Source organism: Ananas comosus, linkage group 8 (assembly GCF_001540865.1).
Source record: "Ananas comosus cultivar F153 linkage group 8, ASM154086v1, whole genome shotgun sequence".
Taxonomy (NCBI): domain Eukaryota; kingdom Viridiplantae; phylum Streptophyta; class Magnoliopsida; order Poales; family Bromeliaceae; genus Ananas; species Ananas comosus.
Window position 1 is genome coordinate 8,341,194 of NC_033628.1, and position 12,948 is coordinate 8,354,141.

Sequence of the window (12,948 nt, forward strand, 5' to 3'; positions counted from 1 at the left end):
TAGAAAACCATTTTCATAAGCTCATATGAAAACCATAATTACTTTATTAATTTCACAAAACTACGTGAATCCAAATAAAGTAAATCCAACTGAACCATAACATGTCTAAGTCATTTATTTTGGAAAAATAAGGTTAGAAACTAAATCAAACCAACCGTGTCGGAAGCTCTATCGACCGCTAAATACTCGCCTCACGCACCGTCCCAACTCGAACCAGCAATGTCACCTGAAAGGGGGTGGGGGGTGAGAACATGTACACATGTCTCCCTTCCCAGTAGATACCGCAAGCCGATGAAGGCGAGGAGTACTCACCGGCAGAAAGAGATTATCAAAGTCATAAGTAGATAATACAAATACAGTAGCTATAACACTGGAAGGAAAGAGAACAGTGATAGAACAGGTAATTACCGCTACTGTAAAGTAAAACAGGGAGTATGTATGCATCAACTGGACATACGAGAAGTCCAAAATATACGAAATCCCTGTGGCCTGTCATGAAGACTTGACCTAAGCTCGCCCATAGGTCTCATGGACGGCAAATCAAGTACTACTCCGGAGGGACACATCAACCCGCACCCAAAGTCGCTAACTTTATCTAAGCACGGCTTATATCAAGTCTGGGGGTGAGAACTCAAGGTGGCGAACCCTATCTATGACACCTCACCTCCCACTGGGCAGGCAACTGAAGTACCCCGGGTTAGTAACCTTGTCTAAGACTCCTTCATGCCGTACAAGCTATAGTCAACTAATGCCAAAACATATCAAGTATGAATACGAATGTCACCGACTATGAAGTGAACTAATGTCAAATCATGTCATGTATGAATACAAGTACCGACCACTCAGGTCAACTAGGATGGATCAACTCAACATCCTTTCGAAGGTATGCAAATACCGACCACTCAATGTCAACTAACATATATGCACAAGAACCAACAAATAGGTCACAAGAAGGTCACGTCATGCATCGGTATAATCTAGAACTAGCTGTCAGCCACTAGCCAACAATCCTACCCCTCAGGGTATACCGACCTCATAGGTTATCAAGTAGTCCAACCGACCAAGTAGGTCATAATGCTAAATACTATGAACCGACCGAATAGGTTATAGTACGAGATACAAGAACCGACCGACTAGGTCACAGATCTCACGTGTAATAATAAACTTGCTCTACTTCTACTCATGCTGTTAAATATGTAAACAACCAAGTAGAGTGATAAATAAATAACAAGGGCACTAGGCTCAACATATATATGCAGGGTAGTAAAATGAAAGAGAGGGAAGAAGATGTCACCTAGTGTGCACCACTGTACTGACTTCGGGTCGAAGTACCCACCTGTACGTGTGCAGCGCCTATCTCCCGTCTGTGGAAGAACGTCAACCGGACCTACGGAGGGTCCACCGGGTTAGTATCTAACCCACAAATGAGAAACACTAACTCACAATCCCATCTGTAAAACCCACGGGAATCGGTTTTCCAAAACCGATTACTGTAACTCGTCGGAAGTCTCGAAAATCGCACCGGAACTCCGCCGGGACCCACGAACTGTTCCGAAACTCACCAACTCGTGCCACGAGTCACCCGCTACCACTAAACACAATAATTTGTGTGACCTGGCAGCAAACGCATATCATCACATCGAAACGATTATCGTCGGATAATCGTTCCAATCCGGATTCCCGAAAGTGTCAATTTCGACACTAGAACCCACCATTGCTCACTCGTCATTTTTGAACCCTCGAAACGACGCCGGTGACCAGCCAACAAGGCTCAGCGACAACATAATTTATTGTGAGGCACCGTCGGAAGAATTTCGAACCGAAATCGCGTTTCGTCGGCGGATTTCGCCGAAAAACGCACTGAAAATCAACATCCGATTTCCGAAAAGGCCTGGGGCCTTAGACAACCAGTCTAGAGGTCACCCGCTACCCGTACAAACTGCCCACAGCAGCCATGGAGAGTAAATTTGCATATAAGCCCCTGTGGTTGAATAAAATCAAATCATTTTATATGATTTTCGGGGTTTTACGGCCCGACAACGCAAATCGAGGACTTTCGAGCCTGGCCGGACACCCGCTGATAGGTCTCAACGTACCGGAAGTCGTACTCATGATTCAGAGCATGGCCTTCCACTGTGGGAGGCGCGGGAGCGACTCGAAGTTCAACGACCACTTCGCGCTGAAACTAAAACGCTTCTAATTTGCTCATCCGGCGCTCGTTGACCCAAAATGAGCTGAGCACTGTGATCAGCACTGACCGACGATCATCGTGCTTACCTCCGGAGGCATCGTAACAGCCTCGGGTCGCCGAAACATTGATCCCAATCAGAAATAATGCACAAATTGCCTAAAATAAAACTCACCGGGCAAGGGGGGCCATGGCACGGCCGGCGACAGCTCGGCGGCGGGCGCACCGGCAGCAGGCAGGCGCGGGCGACGTAGGGAGGCTAGGGCATCCGTCGGCCGGCGACGGAAGGCGGCGGCGACGACGGGCATTGATGCCCTAGCCACACAAACCCGAGGAGAGCATAGGCTCACCACGGTTGACAGGGAGCTCCGGCGGTGGGGGCGCCGGCGGCGGACGAGTGCGGCGGGGCAGGCAGAGCCGGCGCTCACGTCGGCCGACGGCGGAAGGCGGCGGCGACGATGCTGGAGTATCCGAGCCCGTACGAGCTTGGCTCGGGCTTAGCGGTGCAGCTGCGGCCGGGGGTACTCAGGGGCAACGGCGGTCGGTCGCTGGTGGTCGGAGGAGGGCGGCACGTCCGACCCAGTGCGACAGCGGTGCGAGGAAGCGATACGGGCCGAGCCTTGGCTCGGGCTTGATCTGGGCGACCGCGGGGAGCTAGGGTGGCGGCGGCGGCCAATGGGGACGGCGGGGATGTGCGTAGGGAGGTCCCGGAGGTCTAGAAGGGCGGTGTGGCCAACCTCGAGGCGGCGCTAGCTCGTGGCCACGAACTGGCTCAAGCTCGGCCCGAGCTGCCCGTGGGTGGCCACGGATTGCCCAGGCGGCGCCGGCGGCGCACAGGGACAGCAGGGGCCAGCGGGGACGGCGCCGGAGGTCGGGTCTCGCCCTGGGAGGGGGCCCGACCCGTGTGGTTTACTCTATGAGGTCCATGGCCAAGATGGTGGGGAAGGTGATGGAGAGGGAGAGCAACACCAGCTTTTTCGGCGGTTGGAGATGCTCGCCGGCGGTCGGGGTGAGCGCGGCGAGGGCAGGAAAGGTGCTGATGACGGCTGGGGCGCAGCTGGAGGGAGCTGGACTACTAGGGCTAGGGTTTCGTTCAAGAAACCTTAGATGCCCTAAGTATATATATTGGCCAATTTGCAGTTTGGTCCTCTAGAGCTGATTATTTTTAGCCAAGTCCTTCACAGCGCGTGTATTTCGCGCGTACGCACCTCGACATTTGAAATCGCGCAAAACGGTACATAAAATATTGGGCTTTTTGCAAATTTTCTGTTTTGCCAATTTCGACCTCTCAGCGAACATTATGCAATTCCCGGAGATCCGTTTGTCAGGATTTTCGATCGGATCATGCCAGCGCGTTCAGCATGACTGGGGCATCGAATCTACAATTTTGTTTTGTCAGGTTTGGTCGCTAATTTGCGATGAAACCCATCCACTCTCCAATCTCCAAAAACCGCTTTTTGTGATAAAATCTCTTTTTCACAAAAACCATGTATCAGAACCTAAATTCGTCAATGCCATTGGGTCGAGGATAGTCGAACCAAAAACAAGCTATTGGATAACTATGAACGGAGTCCAATACGCACCAGAAGCCATCTCCACTAATTGGTCTCTCCGAAAAATCGGAGTTACTATTCACTTTAAGTGATTAGTAAAGGTCGCGTAACTTCTCCATCCTAACTCATTTTCTCCAGAAACTTGACGAGTGCTTATATAATGAAATTATACACAAAAGCATCGTCAACAGAGAGTTTAGCTACATTGCCAAATCTCAGTCCTTACATCATAGGTGAGGAATCTGGCAGCCCTTATCGATTTNGTCAACAAAGAGTATAGCTACACAGTCAAATTCTTAGCCCTCACATCATCCCCCCTTAAAGGAAGTTTCGTTCTCGAAACTTGACTACGCACCTACCATAATCAAATTTGTATACCGAACCGCTAATATGGTTCCTCCTTCGAGTTTTAATGATACTCCCAATCCAAATTCTATTTAGCCTTAAATCTAGATAGATCAACCTTCAAAGTAGGGGAGAATAGAACTGCGGTTCCACTCGGACGAAACGAGGGAAAACAAACCATTCCAAAATCTACGGACCAAAATCTGCCAGGATCAATACCATCCTATATAACTTGCGGACAAAACAGTTCCGCGACTAGGATTATCCGATTTCAAGATTAGCCAATTCTGAGATAATAATTCACCACTCAGAAACTCTAGGTTCACCCAACCTTGGTCCGCGTAGCAGTAACCGACTTGACTACGTCAAAAGTTTACGTAGAAAAGTCACGGAGCAACACCACAAGTCTGGAGTATATTTTCGTAGGCCAAAATGACACACTCTGACCAGCCAACAACATCAACCAGCTCACCACGAGCGAATACATATCGTTGTCCTAAAACCTGAGTCAAGAACACTCACCTCGGAGACTACGGTCTCCCACCAGTTTAAAACAAAAACAACCGAAGTCAGACCCTTATCATCGAAAAGCCATCTGCGGCATTCGACACTCCCAGGTCCAAGACCTCACTTTCTGCCTGGCAAAAAGGTCCAAGGATGATATTACCAATCGAGCTCGACAATTTTGTCTACTCAACAACTTAATCCGGTACAATCAAACCAATATATGGTCCTTGTAAGTCCATAACTTGATGCATAGGTTGCTAGTCGCAATATGCAATAATAACCATCGGTGATGCCCAACACCTGTCTCGACGAGACCCTGTCGCTGCCGTCCTAGAAGGTGTTGGATTTTATCCAATAATAAATTTTGATAATAACAAACAAATTTTGGATTTAATTTGTTACTTAGCAATTTCAGGTTGTAATTGAATTTGAAGTGGCTCAAGCCGAACCAGAATTGATCAAAGGTAACTATTCAATCAAATTGTTCAAATTGGCCTAGACAAGATCAAATTATACCAAATTGAATGCAAGTGCCACAACAATAATTTGGAGGACTTATTTACAATCTATCGGATTTGAGCCGGTCAACCTAGTCAAGTTGACCAATTCACCTTTTGGGTTTGATTTGAGCTTAATGTCAAATTAGCCATTATTTTAATATAGTATGAAAGAGATTTTATGTATGGTATAAATTCAAAATTGATTTTATTATGGCATGAATTAAAAAAATATGAAATATGATATAAATAAGTAATATAAGTATGGCATTATTTCAAAAGCTTTTACAAATGTAGAATGAATTCAAAAGTTTTGCATTTTAGTATTAATTTAAAAGGATTTTACGAATTTGGTATAATTTCAGATGAGCTTTTCAATATACACTACAAAAAAATAGGCATATACGAGCAGCCAAAATTGCTGGTAAAGAATACAAAAATCGCTGGTAATATTTGCTCCAGCAGTTCTAAAACTGCTGGTAAAAGTGCAGGTGACCGTTACAATATCCTTGCTGGTATAACCTTTTTCCAGCATTTTTACTAACCATTGGTGAAAATGATCTCTAGCAACAGTTTTTAAGCTGTCGCTAAAACTACTAAAAAAACACTGGCGTAAAGTATATATACCGACAGTTTTTGACCGTTGGCAATTTGAAACTATATGAAAAAAAATACTAATATCAACAAATTACAATAGGACTTTTCCATTTGATATTAATTGTAAAACCAACAATCTGTAATATCTGAAAGAAAAAATAAAGTCATATTACTAAATTGCAATAGAGAAGTCTATAACAAAATAATAAAATGGCTGCAACAAAACTATCAGATGGTACAATCTTGATCTATAGCAGTGATAAAATGCAGCAAAACAAGTTTTTATGTTCTAATAGAAATTAATGCAATAGAAAATTTATTTGAACTCCAAATGTTCGAAAGCAAAGACAAAAGAGAGTAAAAAGCTCCAGCTAAACATTCTTCAAATGCGAACATCAAATCCTGCTTGTTGCTTCAATCTGAAACAAAGAAAATTAAAACATATGAGATGCATAAGCTCATTCCAACAAGAAATCTATCATAAGTAACATATAGCAAAAAAAAAAAAAGTATCGAAAATTGAATTTCATCTATTAAAGTACTTTCTACTCAACAAGCTTACTACTATAAAAGAATTCAGGAATCTAACTGAATAAAACAGATCCTAAAAGCAAATGAATGGATAGATAAGAACAATTACAGATACAAATAAATCTTCACATTTACCGCATGTGAATTTATATAACTATAGTGCCCATGAACCGATGAAGAACACTTCCTTCTGTATCTACAGAAATGAGGAATTGATTAAGAAAAAACATATATATCATCACAAGCATCAGACTGATCACGGCCACAAAGGATAATGCCCTCCGTGCATTTGAGGTCGCATTGCTCAAATGAGTCTTAGCAACCATCCTATAGTCTCTCTCTCTCTCTCTCTCTCTCTCTCTCTCTCTCTCTCTCTCTCCATGTGAAACAAATGTGTTACACATTCCAGCTCCCAAAATTACTTAGAGGCAACATATTAGTTTTGCCCTTTCAATAGAATCAATGACAAAAAAATGAACTGCTGCACAACAAATTCTGGAGCTACACCATTCAAATGAGGATTGATAAATATCAGGACACATCAGATTAATTAATTCAATTGCACGACATAAACGAAGAAAAGCATTACTAGGGAAAAATGAGAAGTAACTTTTTTTAAGAAAGTTTAAAATGCATAGGTTATTAGTAAAAAGAAAGCAAGACATAGCCTACATCCCTGAGAGCAAATATAGGATAATCAAAATCAAAAGTTAAAAGGGAAAATAAAGAAAAAATCTAGCAGAAAAAGTACATCAGAAACTCGAATTGCATCATCCATTATGATGTCCTAAAGGGGAATCCGAGTGAGCTCTTCGTATGCTTGGCGCATCACAAAAAAAAAAAAAAAATGTTGCAAAACGTTGGAAATTAAATTGAAAACAAACGAACCATAGGTCCACCAAAAATTATAAGAAGAATACTAATAACATAGGAAATGCATGGTGGCAGATTAAGAGACCATATCGACTAAATAAATATATAAGAGGCTCAATTGACAGAAGACAGTTGAAAATACCAGTAGGAAACAAAATGCGATGAAAAGACATCCAAATTCCTCCAACATGCAGTATCCAACAAGGTCAATCAACAGCAAAGACCACTCCAGTCTATCAAACCAATTTAGTTTCAGATATAATTTAGCAAACTTGGCAATAGAATACATGGCTCAATCGAGAAAACTCACAGGTCCAACAAGGTCAGACATATGAGAGACGGTGGTACCCAATGCAACTCCAAGGTACAATATGCGAGTTCCGGGAGCCTGAGGTTAACAAATAAAAGAAGAAAAGAACATGACAAAATTAGCACAATTAGGAAGAGATCATAGATAGAGAAACGGAGTGAGCGTATAAACAAAAAAAGCAGAGTGAGCACAAACAAATACATCCTAGGAAGAAAGAAATGCAAAAAAAAAAAAGAAGAAGCAAATATTAGCAAGAAATTTTTAGTAGTGAAGATAAAACAAGCACAACCTGGCTAATTTTGTGAAGAAAAGGATTGGTTATCAGTTCAATCAGCAACAAATCAAGATAGAGAGACAATATTTTCATGTATCCCATAAAAATGATGTCAATCAAAGAGAGCTTAAGGAACCATTAGAATAACTTGTATCTAATATCCACAATTACTTACTTTAAACAAAGTTATTTAGAAATATTGTAAGATGATGAATGAAGATAGCTTAACCAGAATGGCATAAGTAGGACAACTTGAATAGCTCAACGCGGAGAAGGTGACAATAGAGTAAAAATGTGTTTAGAAGAGACAACTATAAAGGAGTACACATGAACCCAGTCACAGTTAAACAAAATGGTTACAGAGGCTTAAACTGTACTCTAGAATTCTAAGGTGAGTACAAATGATTTTATGCTTTCCCATAACTGAACAAATCAATGGCCTTAGTATTGAAATACATAAACAAGTCTAGCTATTAGAACAACAACAGCACTAATACAAACATAAACAAAATCCAAACTTCATTATACACTGCAATAAAGACTTAATAATAAGACCAAATTAAGAAGGGAGAAAGCTTACGATCCAAATGTTGTCAACGCCGCCGAGAATAGCTGCGGCGAGCTTCGAGCAGAAGGGATTCCACACCCTGTACTCAACTTTCGATCCGTCCTCGTTCTACAAGATAGAAATTTCTAATTACATCACAATAGCAAACAAAATGACGTAAATTAAATCACAAACACCAACATCGAATCTCACAAGCTGAACCCTTCTAAACCCTCGTTGAGATTCCAAGAGGAGAAACACATAAAAAGAAGGCCGTTGGACCTAATCATCACCTGAACCGAGATGCGCTTCTCGCCGTAGACGGATACGCCGGAGAGGAGAAAGAAAAAAGGGAAGAAGGAAAAGAAAGGAAATGGAAGGAGAAAATAAGAGAATTCGCCCTCATTTCCAAGTTCTTCTTCTTCTTTTTCTTCTTCTCTCTTTTTCTTTTACTTTCTCTCTTTCTTTGATGAAATCTGAGAGAGGGAGATAGAGAAAGAGGATAAGAAGAGAAGAGAAAAACGGATTCACCTTAATTAGACTCTCACGCTCACGCACACACAAGTAGCGACAGCCCGGATTTTACATGCCCTATAATACCTTGTAGACACAATCGAGCTATGATTCTGATTATAAGAAACTGATCTTTGATAGATGCAAACAATTGTAAAACAACAATTCAATTTCCCACATTCAAATAAGACAGTTAGTTCGAATCAGTGACCTATTGACAGTTTTATCTTCTACTTCATTTTCGACAAACTGTCTCTAACTTCATATTTATACCAAGTCATCGAATAAAATTTTCTCAATAATTACGGGTAACAACTATCTCAGACCTTAAAAGTAGCTTACCAAGAGATCCACCCATGTACTGCTACCAACAAGAATTGAGAACCCAAGAAGCACCTGCAAATTTGAAGGAAAAAAAGGGAAAAAAAACAAACTAATTTTTGGCCTTTAGACAATGAAAAGCTTGCACATCAATAATGATAAGATTTAATAGTAAGCTGCAGTCAGCCGCTCCATGGTGACAGATAGTCACTTTGAATAATAGGCCACTGAAGAATCAGCAAGAAAACTCAGCCATGGTAGATAAGTTGTAGTGAAGGTAAAATGGCCCAAGAAACTCATGTGGATGAAAGGGTTATGCTTGCTCCACACATAGACCTGCAACGTAAAAATAAAATAAAATAAAATAAAATAAAATGAAAAACCCAACGAAGCATTTCCAACCTAAAATCAGAAATAGAACTCTAACAACAATATGACAGTAGATGGCATTACTGGAGCATGCGTTACAAGAACTACAGCAGTAAGAACATGTTGTCCCCAGGTGGTAAGACAGAGATGAAGAGGTTTGCCAAAGATATTGTCCTGAAGTAGACTACAGTCATCGAATAATAAGGTATTACATTAGAAAAACCTAGTGTAGCGTGGCCGAATATATTGAAGCATAGGTAGTAAGCTAAAGAGATTAAGTTCACTCAGATGAACCTTACAGCAGTAATGAATCGCAAGTAGTAAAACTGACCTCAACTACTACTTTAATTACTTCCAAAAGTTTGCATGGAACCATGTACTTTAATCAGCACAAGGCCCTTCTAAAACACATTCAACTATAAGTAAAGTGTTAAACTAAGTTTCGGTCATTAACTAGGGGGATTGTTTGTGCCGAACCAATCAAATCAAAACGTTTGTTCCATTGCACTAGAGGTTGACATAATCTTACTCCCTTACAAGAACTAATAGCATGAATAATCTAATACAAAAACAAGATACATACATACATAGGGGTTAAGAAATCAAACAAATGGAAATCGTGCGAGAGAGAGATAGAGGAAGCAGCGATCCTACTTGCGGCAAACATCTTGTCCTGGTTGTACTTCCTCGCAAGAGCCATCAGAGAGGGCTCGATGATCCCACCCCGAAGCCTCAGCACCAGATGCAGCGTCTACTCTGTCGCATCGCATCATCGTCGAAATCAAAATAAAAAACATAACAACAAAAATTGATTTAGAAGGTAAACTGGAAGGGCGAAAGAGAGTGCGAACCCTTCTGGATGTTGTAGTCGACGGAGACGAACGGCCCCGAGGGATCGGCGCCACCACTGCCTCCACCGCCGCCGCCTTCGCAGCCGCCGCCGAGGAGGGCGCGCTCGAGGTCGACGAGGTAGCCGGAGAAGGAGAGGGCGGAGCGGGCGAAGACGGGCGCGGGCTTGAGGGACCAGGCGGAGAAGGCGGTGACGAAGCCGGTGGGGAGGAAGGGGTCGTCATCGTCATCGTCGCCGCCGCCGTGGTGGCCATGGTCGCCGTAGGTTTGAGGAGGAGGGGGTGAGGGAGAGAAGTGGTTGAGGGGGTGAGGGAGAGAAGGGGTGCAGGGGAGTGGGATCGGGTTGGGTTTCGATGAGGATTAGGGTTAGGGTTTTATTAGGATACAAGTAAATTTATTTATTTAATATATAAATAATAGTTAGTAAAGATGTATAGTTTAAAAAAATGGTCGCTAATGTATAATTAGACCATTCATATTATAGTGACTATACCAACGGTTTACTAAATGTTATGAAAAAAATAAAAAAGCGCTGGTATAATATAGTTTTAGCAGCAGTTAGTATAATTGCTGGCTAAAAAATCGCTGGAACAAACCTTATTTGTTGTAGTGATAGTAATATTTCAAATGAGTTTTGCAAATATGGTATGAATTCAAATTTATTTTTGGAATTAATTCAAATACATTTGCAAATATGGTTAAAATTCAAATTAAAACCAATTATGATTTAATCATACTTTGTACTATTTTTGAAATGATGGTTAGTGCATTTAAAGAGGGGCTTGAATGTTGTTTGTAATACAACTTTAGAAAAATTCTCTAAGTTCTAATTATTCATTGATTTGTAATTGTGAGCTTCTTGAGAGGTTGTAAAAGAAGTCTTGTGTGATTGTAAGCGGCTTTGGTCTTGCCCTGTTCAAAAGGCCAAGTGATAGTAAAATCAGTACCCCAAGGAGAAGAAGGACCGGACTGGAGTAGGTAGAAAGGCCGAATCAGGATAAATCATCTGTGTTTTCTGAGTTTGATTTTTTCTTTTATTTGGTTGTGCAATTTTTATCTTGATTTAATTTTACTTGAGTTTTTAGTTATCAACTAATTCACCCCCCTTCTTAGTTGCCATTTGATCCTTCAGGAGAGACCCTAGTGATCAATGTTCCCAGCAACACCAAACACCTATCTCCGTGAGACCCAAGCGCACCTGTCACCAAATAACCGGATAAGCATACCATACCGAGGTTTACACGATAAGTCGAGTCGCAAACCTTATACGCTATCATACCACGATAATCAAAGCCAACAACCAAGCTCAAACCAGAGACAAAACTAGCTGCAGTGACGATAAATCAATTGCACAAAATCTGCCAGGGAATAATCCAAGGCTCGTTACGTGGTCAGAGGTGACTATTGCTCAAGCTTTGCCACAAGACAATCTCTATAGTTCGTCTTGCAAGAGAAAACACCGACCCAATCCAAAAGTCCCAAACGGGGAAAGAGTATTTCGTCCCAACTTTCGACAGTATATTGTCTGCAGCCAATGTACTTATCAAAAGAAAAGCAAAATATTCGAAGATCCACTACCAACAACAAATTGAAAGCGTGACATATTAAAGTATCAAGCCACCTGATACATCTTTACTGAAACAAAAGTCCTCAATCAAAACCGTTGAAACATCAACTTTGCAAGTCGACATTCGAAATCAGATCAACCTTGAACCAACTTACTGGGAGTCCCCTAGCTTTCAACATCCAAAAGCTGCTAGTAACATTAAGCTGCGAACCGCACAAACTGAGGCTTTAGGAAACGGTTTCTCTAACTGATTTCCGCACCACAACCGAACTATACCCAAAGCTCCGAGAACTTCGACAATACCCTGGAGTATCTCGAGTCAAGACGAATTATACTAAAAACCACTAGTTATCTCATAACACACCAATTTAGGTGTTAGGATGACTGCATACTATGTATGCACAATAAAATCTGACGACAAACTGTGTCTATCCAGTTCTAGTACACGTTAGTTTGACGATTGAACAAATTAAAGTTCAAAAGACCCACATCGGAGATTCCACAATCAAGAATGAGGGGTAGGCATCACAACCCTACCCAAGCTCTGAGAAAGCAAAACCAACATTGCAATTGCCTAAACGGCCGCTATCAAAACCTTGGGCTACACTCTAGTAGCCCCATATAAGTCGTGACCGTAACAGATATTAGTATCGTCTCCGTAGAGACGCTCGTAGTAACTCTTGTGTCCTAAGTAGGGAGAGTGTCCGGGGCACCGGTAGTTAAGACAATCGCCTAGGCTGACAGGAGTGGCTACACCTGGTGGATGTCACCCTGCCACTGATGTCAATACAGGTACACCGCCACCACTCCCGAATGATGTTGGTTACGGAAACCCTAGGATCTATCTAAATAATATCACACCTAGAGCGGGGGTGAACAGGTGTATAGTCCAAATCGCAAATCTCAATGCAATAAAAATAAATGCGAAAAATAAAAATAGCACACTGAGATTTACGTGGGAAACTCCAATTTGAAGAAAAACCCACGGGACCAACACACAAAACACAGTCCACTAATAGAAAAGATTACAGGGTGATTACCGACTCCACGGACTCGACCTTTCTTAACCTCCTATGGATCTCGTGCAAGCCTCCAGGTTGTCCACGC

At 42.0% G+C, this 12,948-nt stretch overlaps 1 protein-coding gene across 1 annotated transcript; it reads right to left on the reverse strand.

Annotated features, from left to right (window-relative positions):
• On the reverse strand, positions 7,274 to 9,801 carry LOC109714606. Its single transcript, XM_020239306.1, has 8 exons — positions 9,757 to 9,801; positions 9,510 to 9,599; positions 9,078 to 9,131; positions 8,823 to 8,862; positions 8,516 to 8,652; positions 8,256 to 8,351; positions 7,402 to 7,479; positions 7,274 to 7,324 (listed from the first exon to the last, which is right to left on the reverse strand). Exons 1-8 carry the CDS (start codon positions 9,799 to 9,801, stop codon positions 7,298 to 7,300), a joined length of 567 nt encoding a protein of 188 aa, XP_020094895.1. The 3' UTR covers positions 7,274 to 7,297.

What these genes read in the sequence shown, in the direction of transcription:
- LOC109714606 (XM_020239306.1), bottom strand. Translation starts at nt 9,801, where the DNA reads ATGGTTCCATGCAAACTTTTGGAAGTAATTAAAGTAGTAGTTGAG. An exon ending in TTCTTGTAACGCATGCTCCA is followed by an intron (nt 9,132 to 9,509) that starts GTAATGCCATCT and finishes TCAAATTTGCAG; the next exon opens with GTGCTTCTTGGGTTCTCAAT. An exon ending in AGCTCGATTGTGTCTACAAG is followed by an intron (nt 8,653 to 8,822) that starts GTATTATAGGGC and finishes AGAGAGAAGAAG; the next exon opens with AAAAAGAAGAAGAAGAACTT.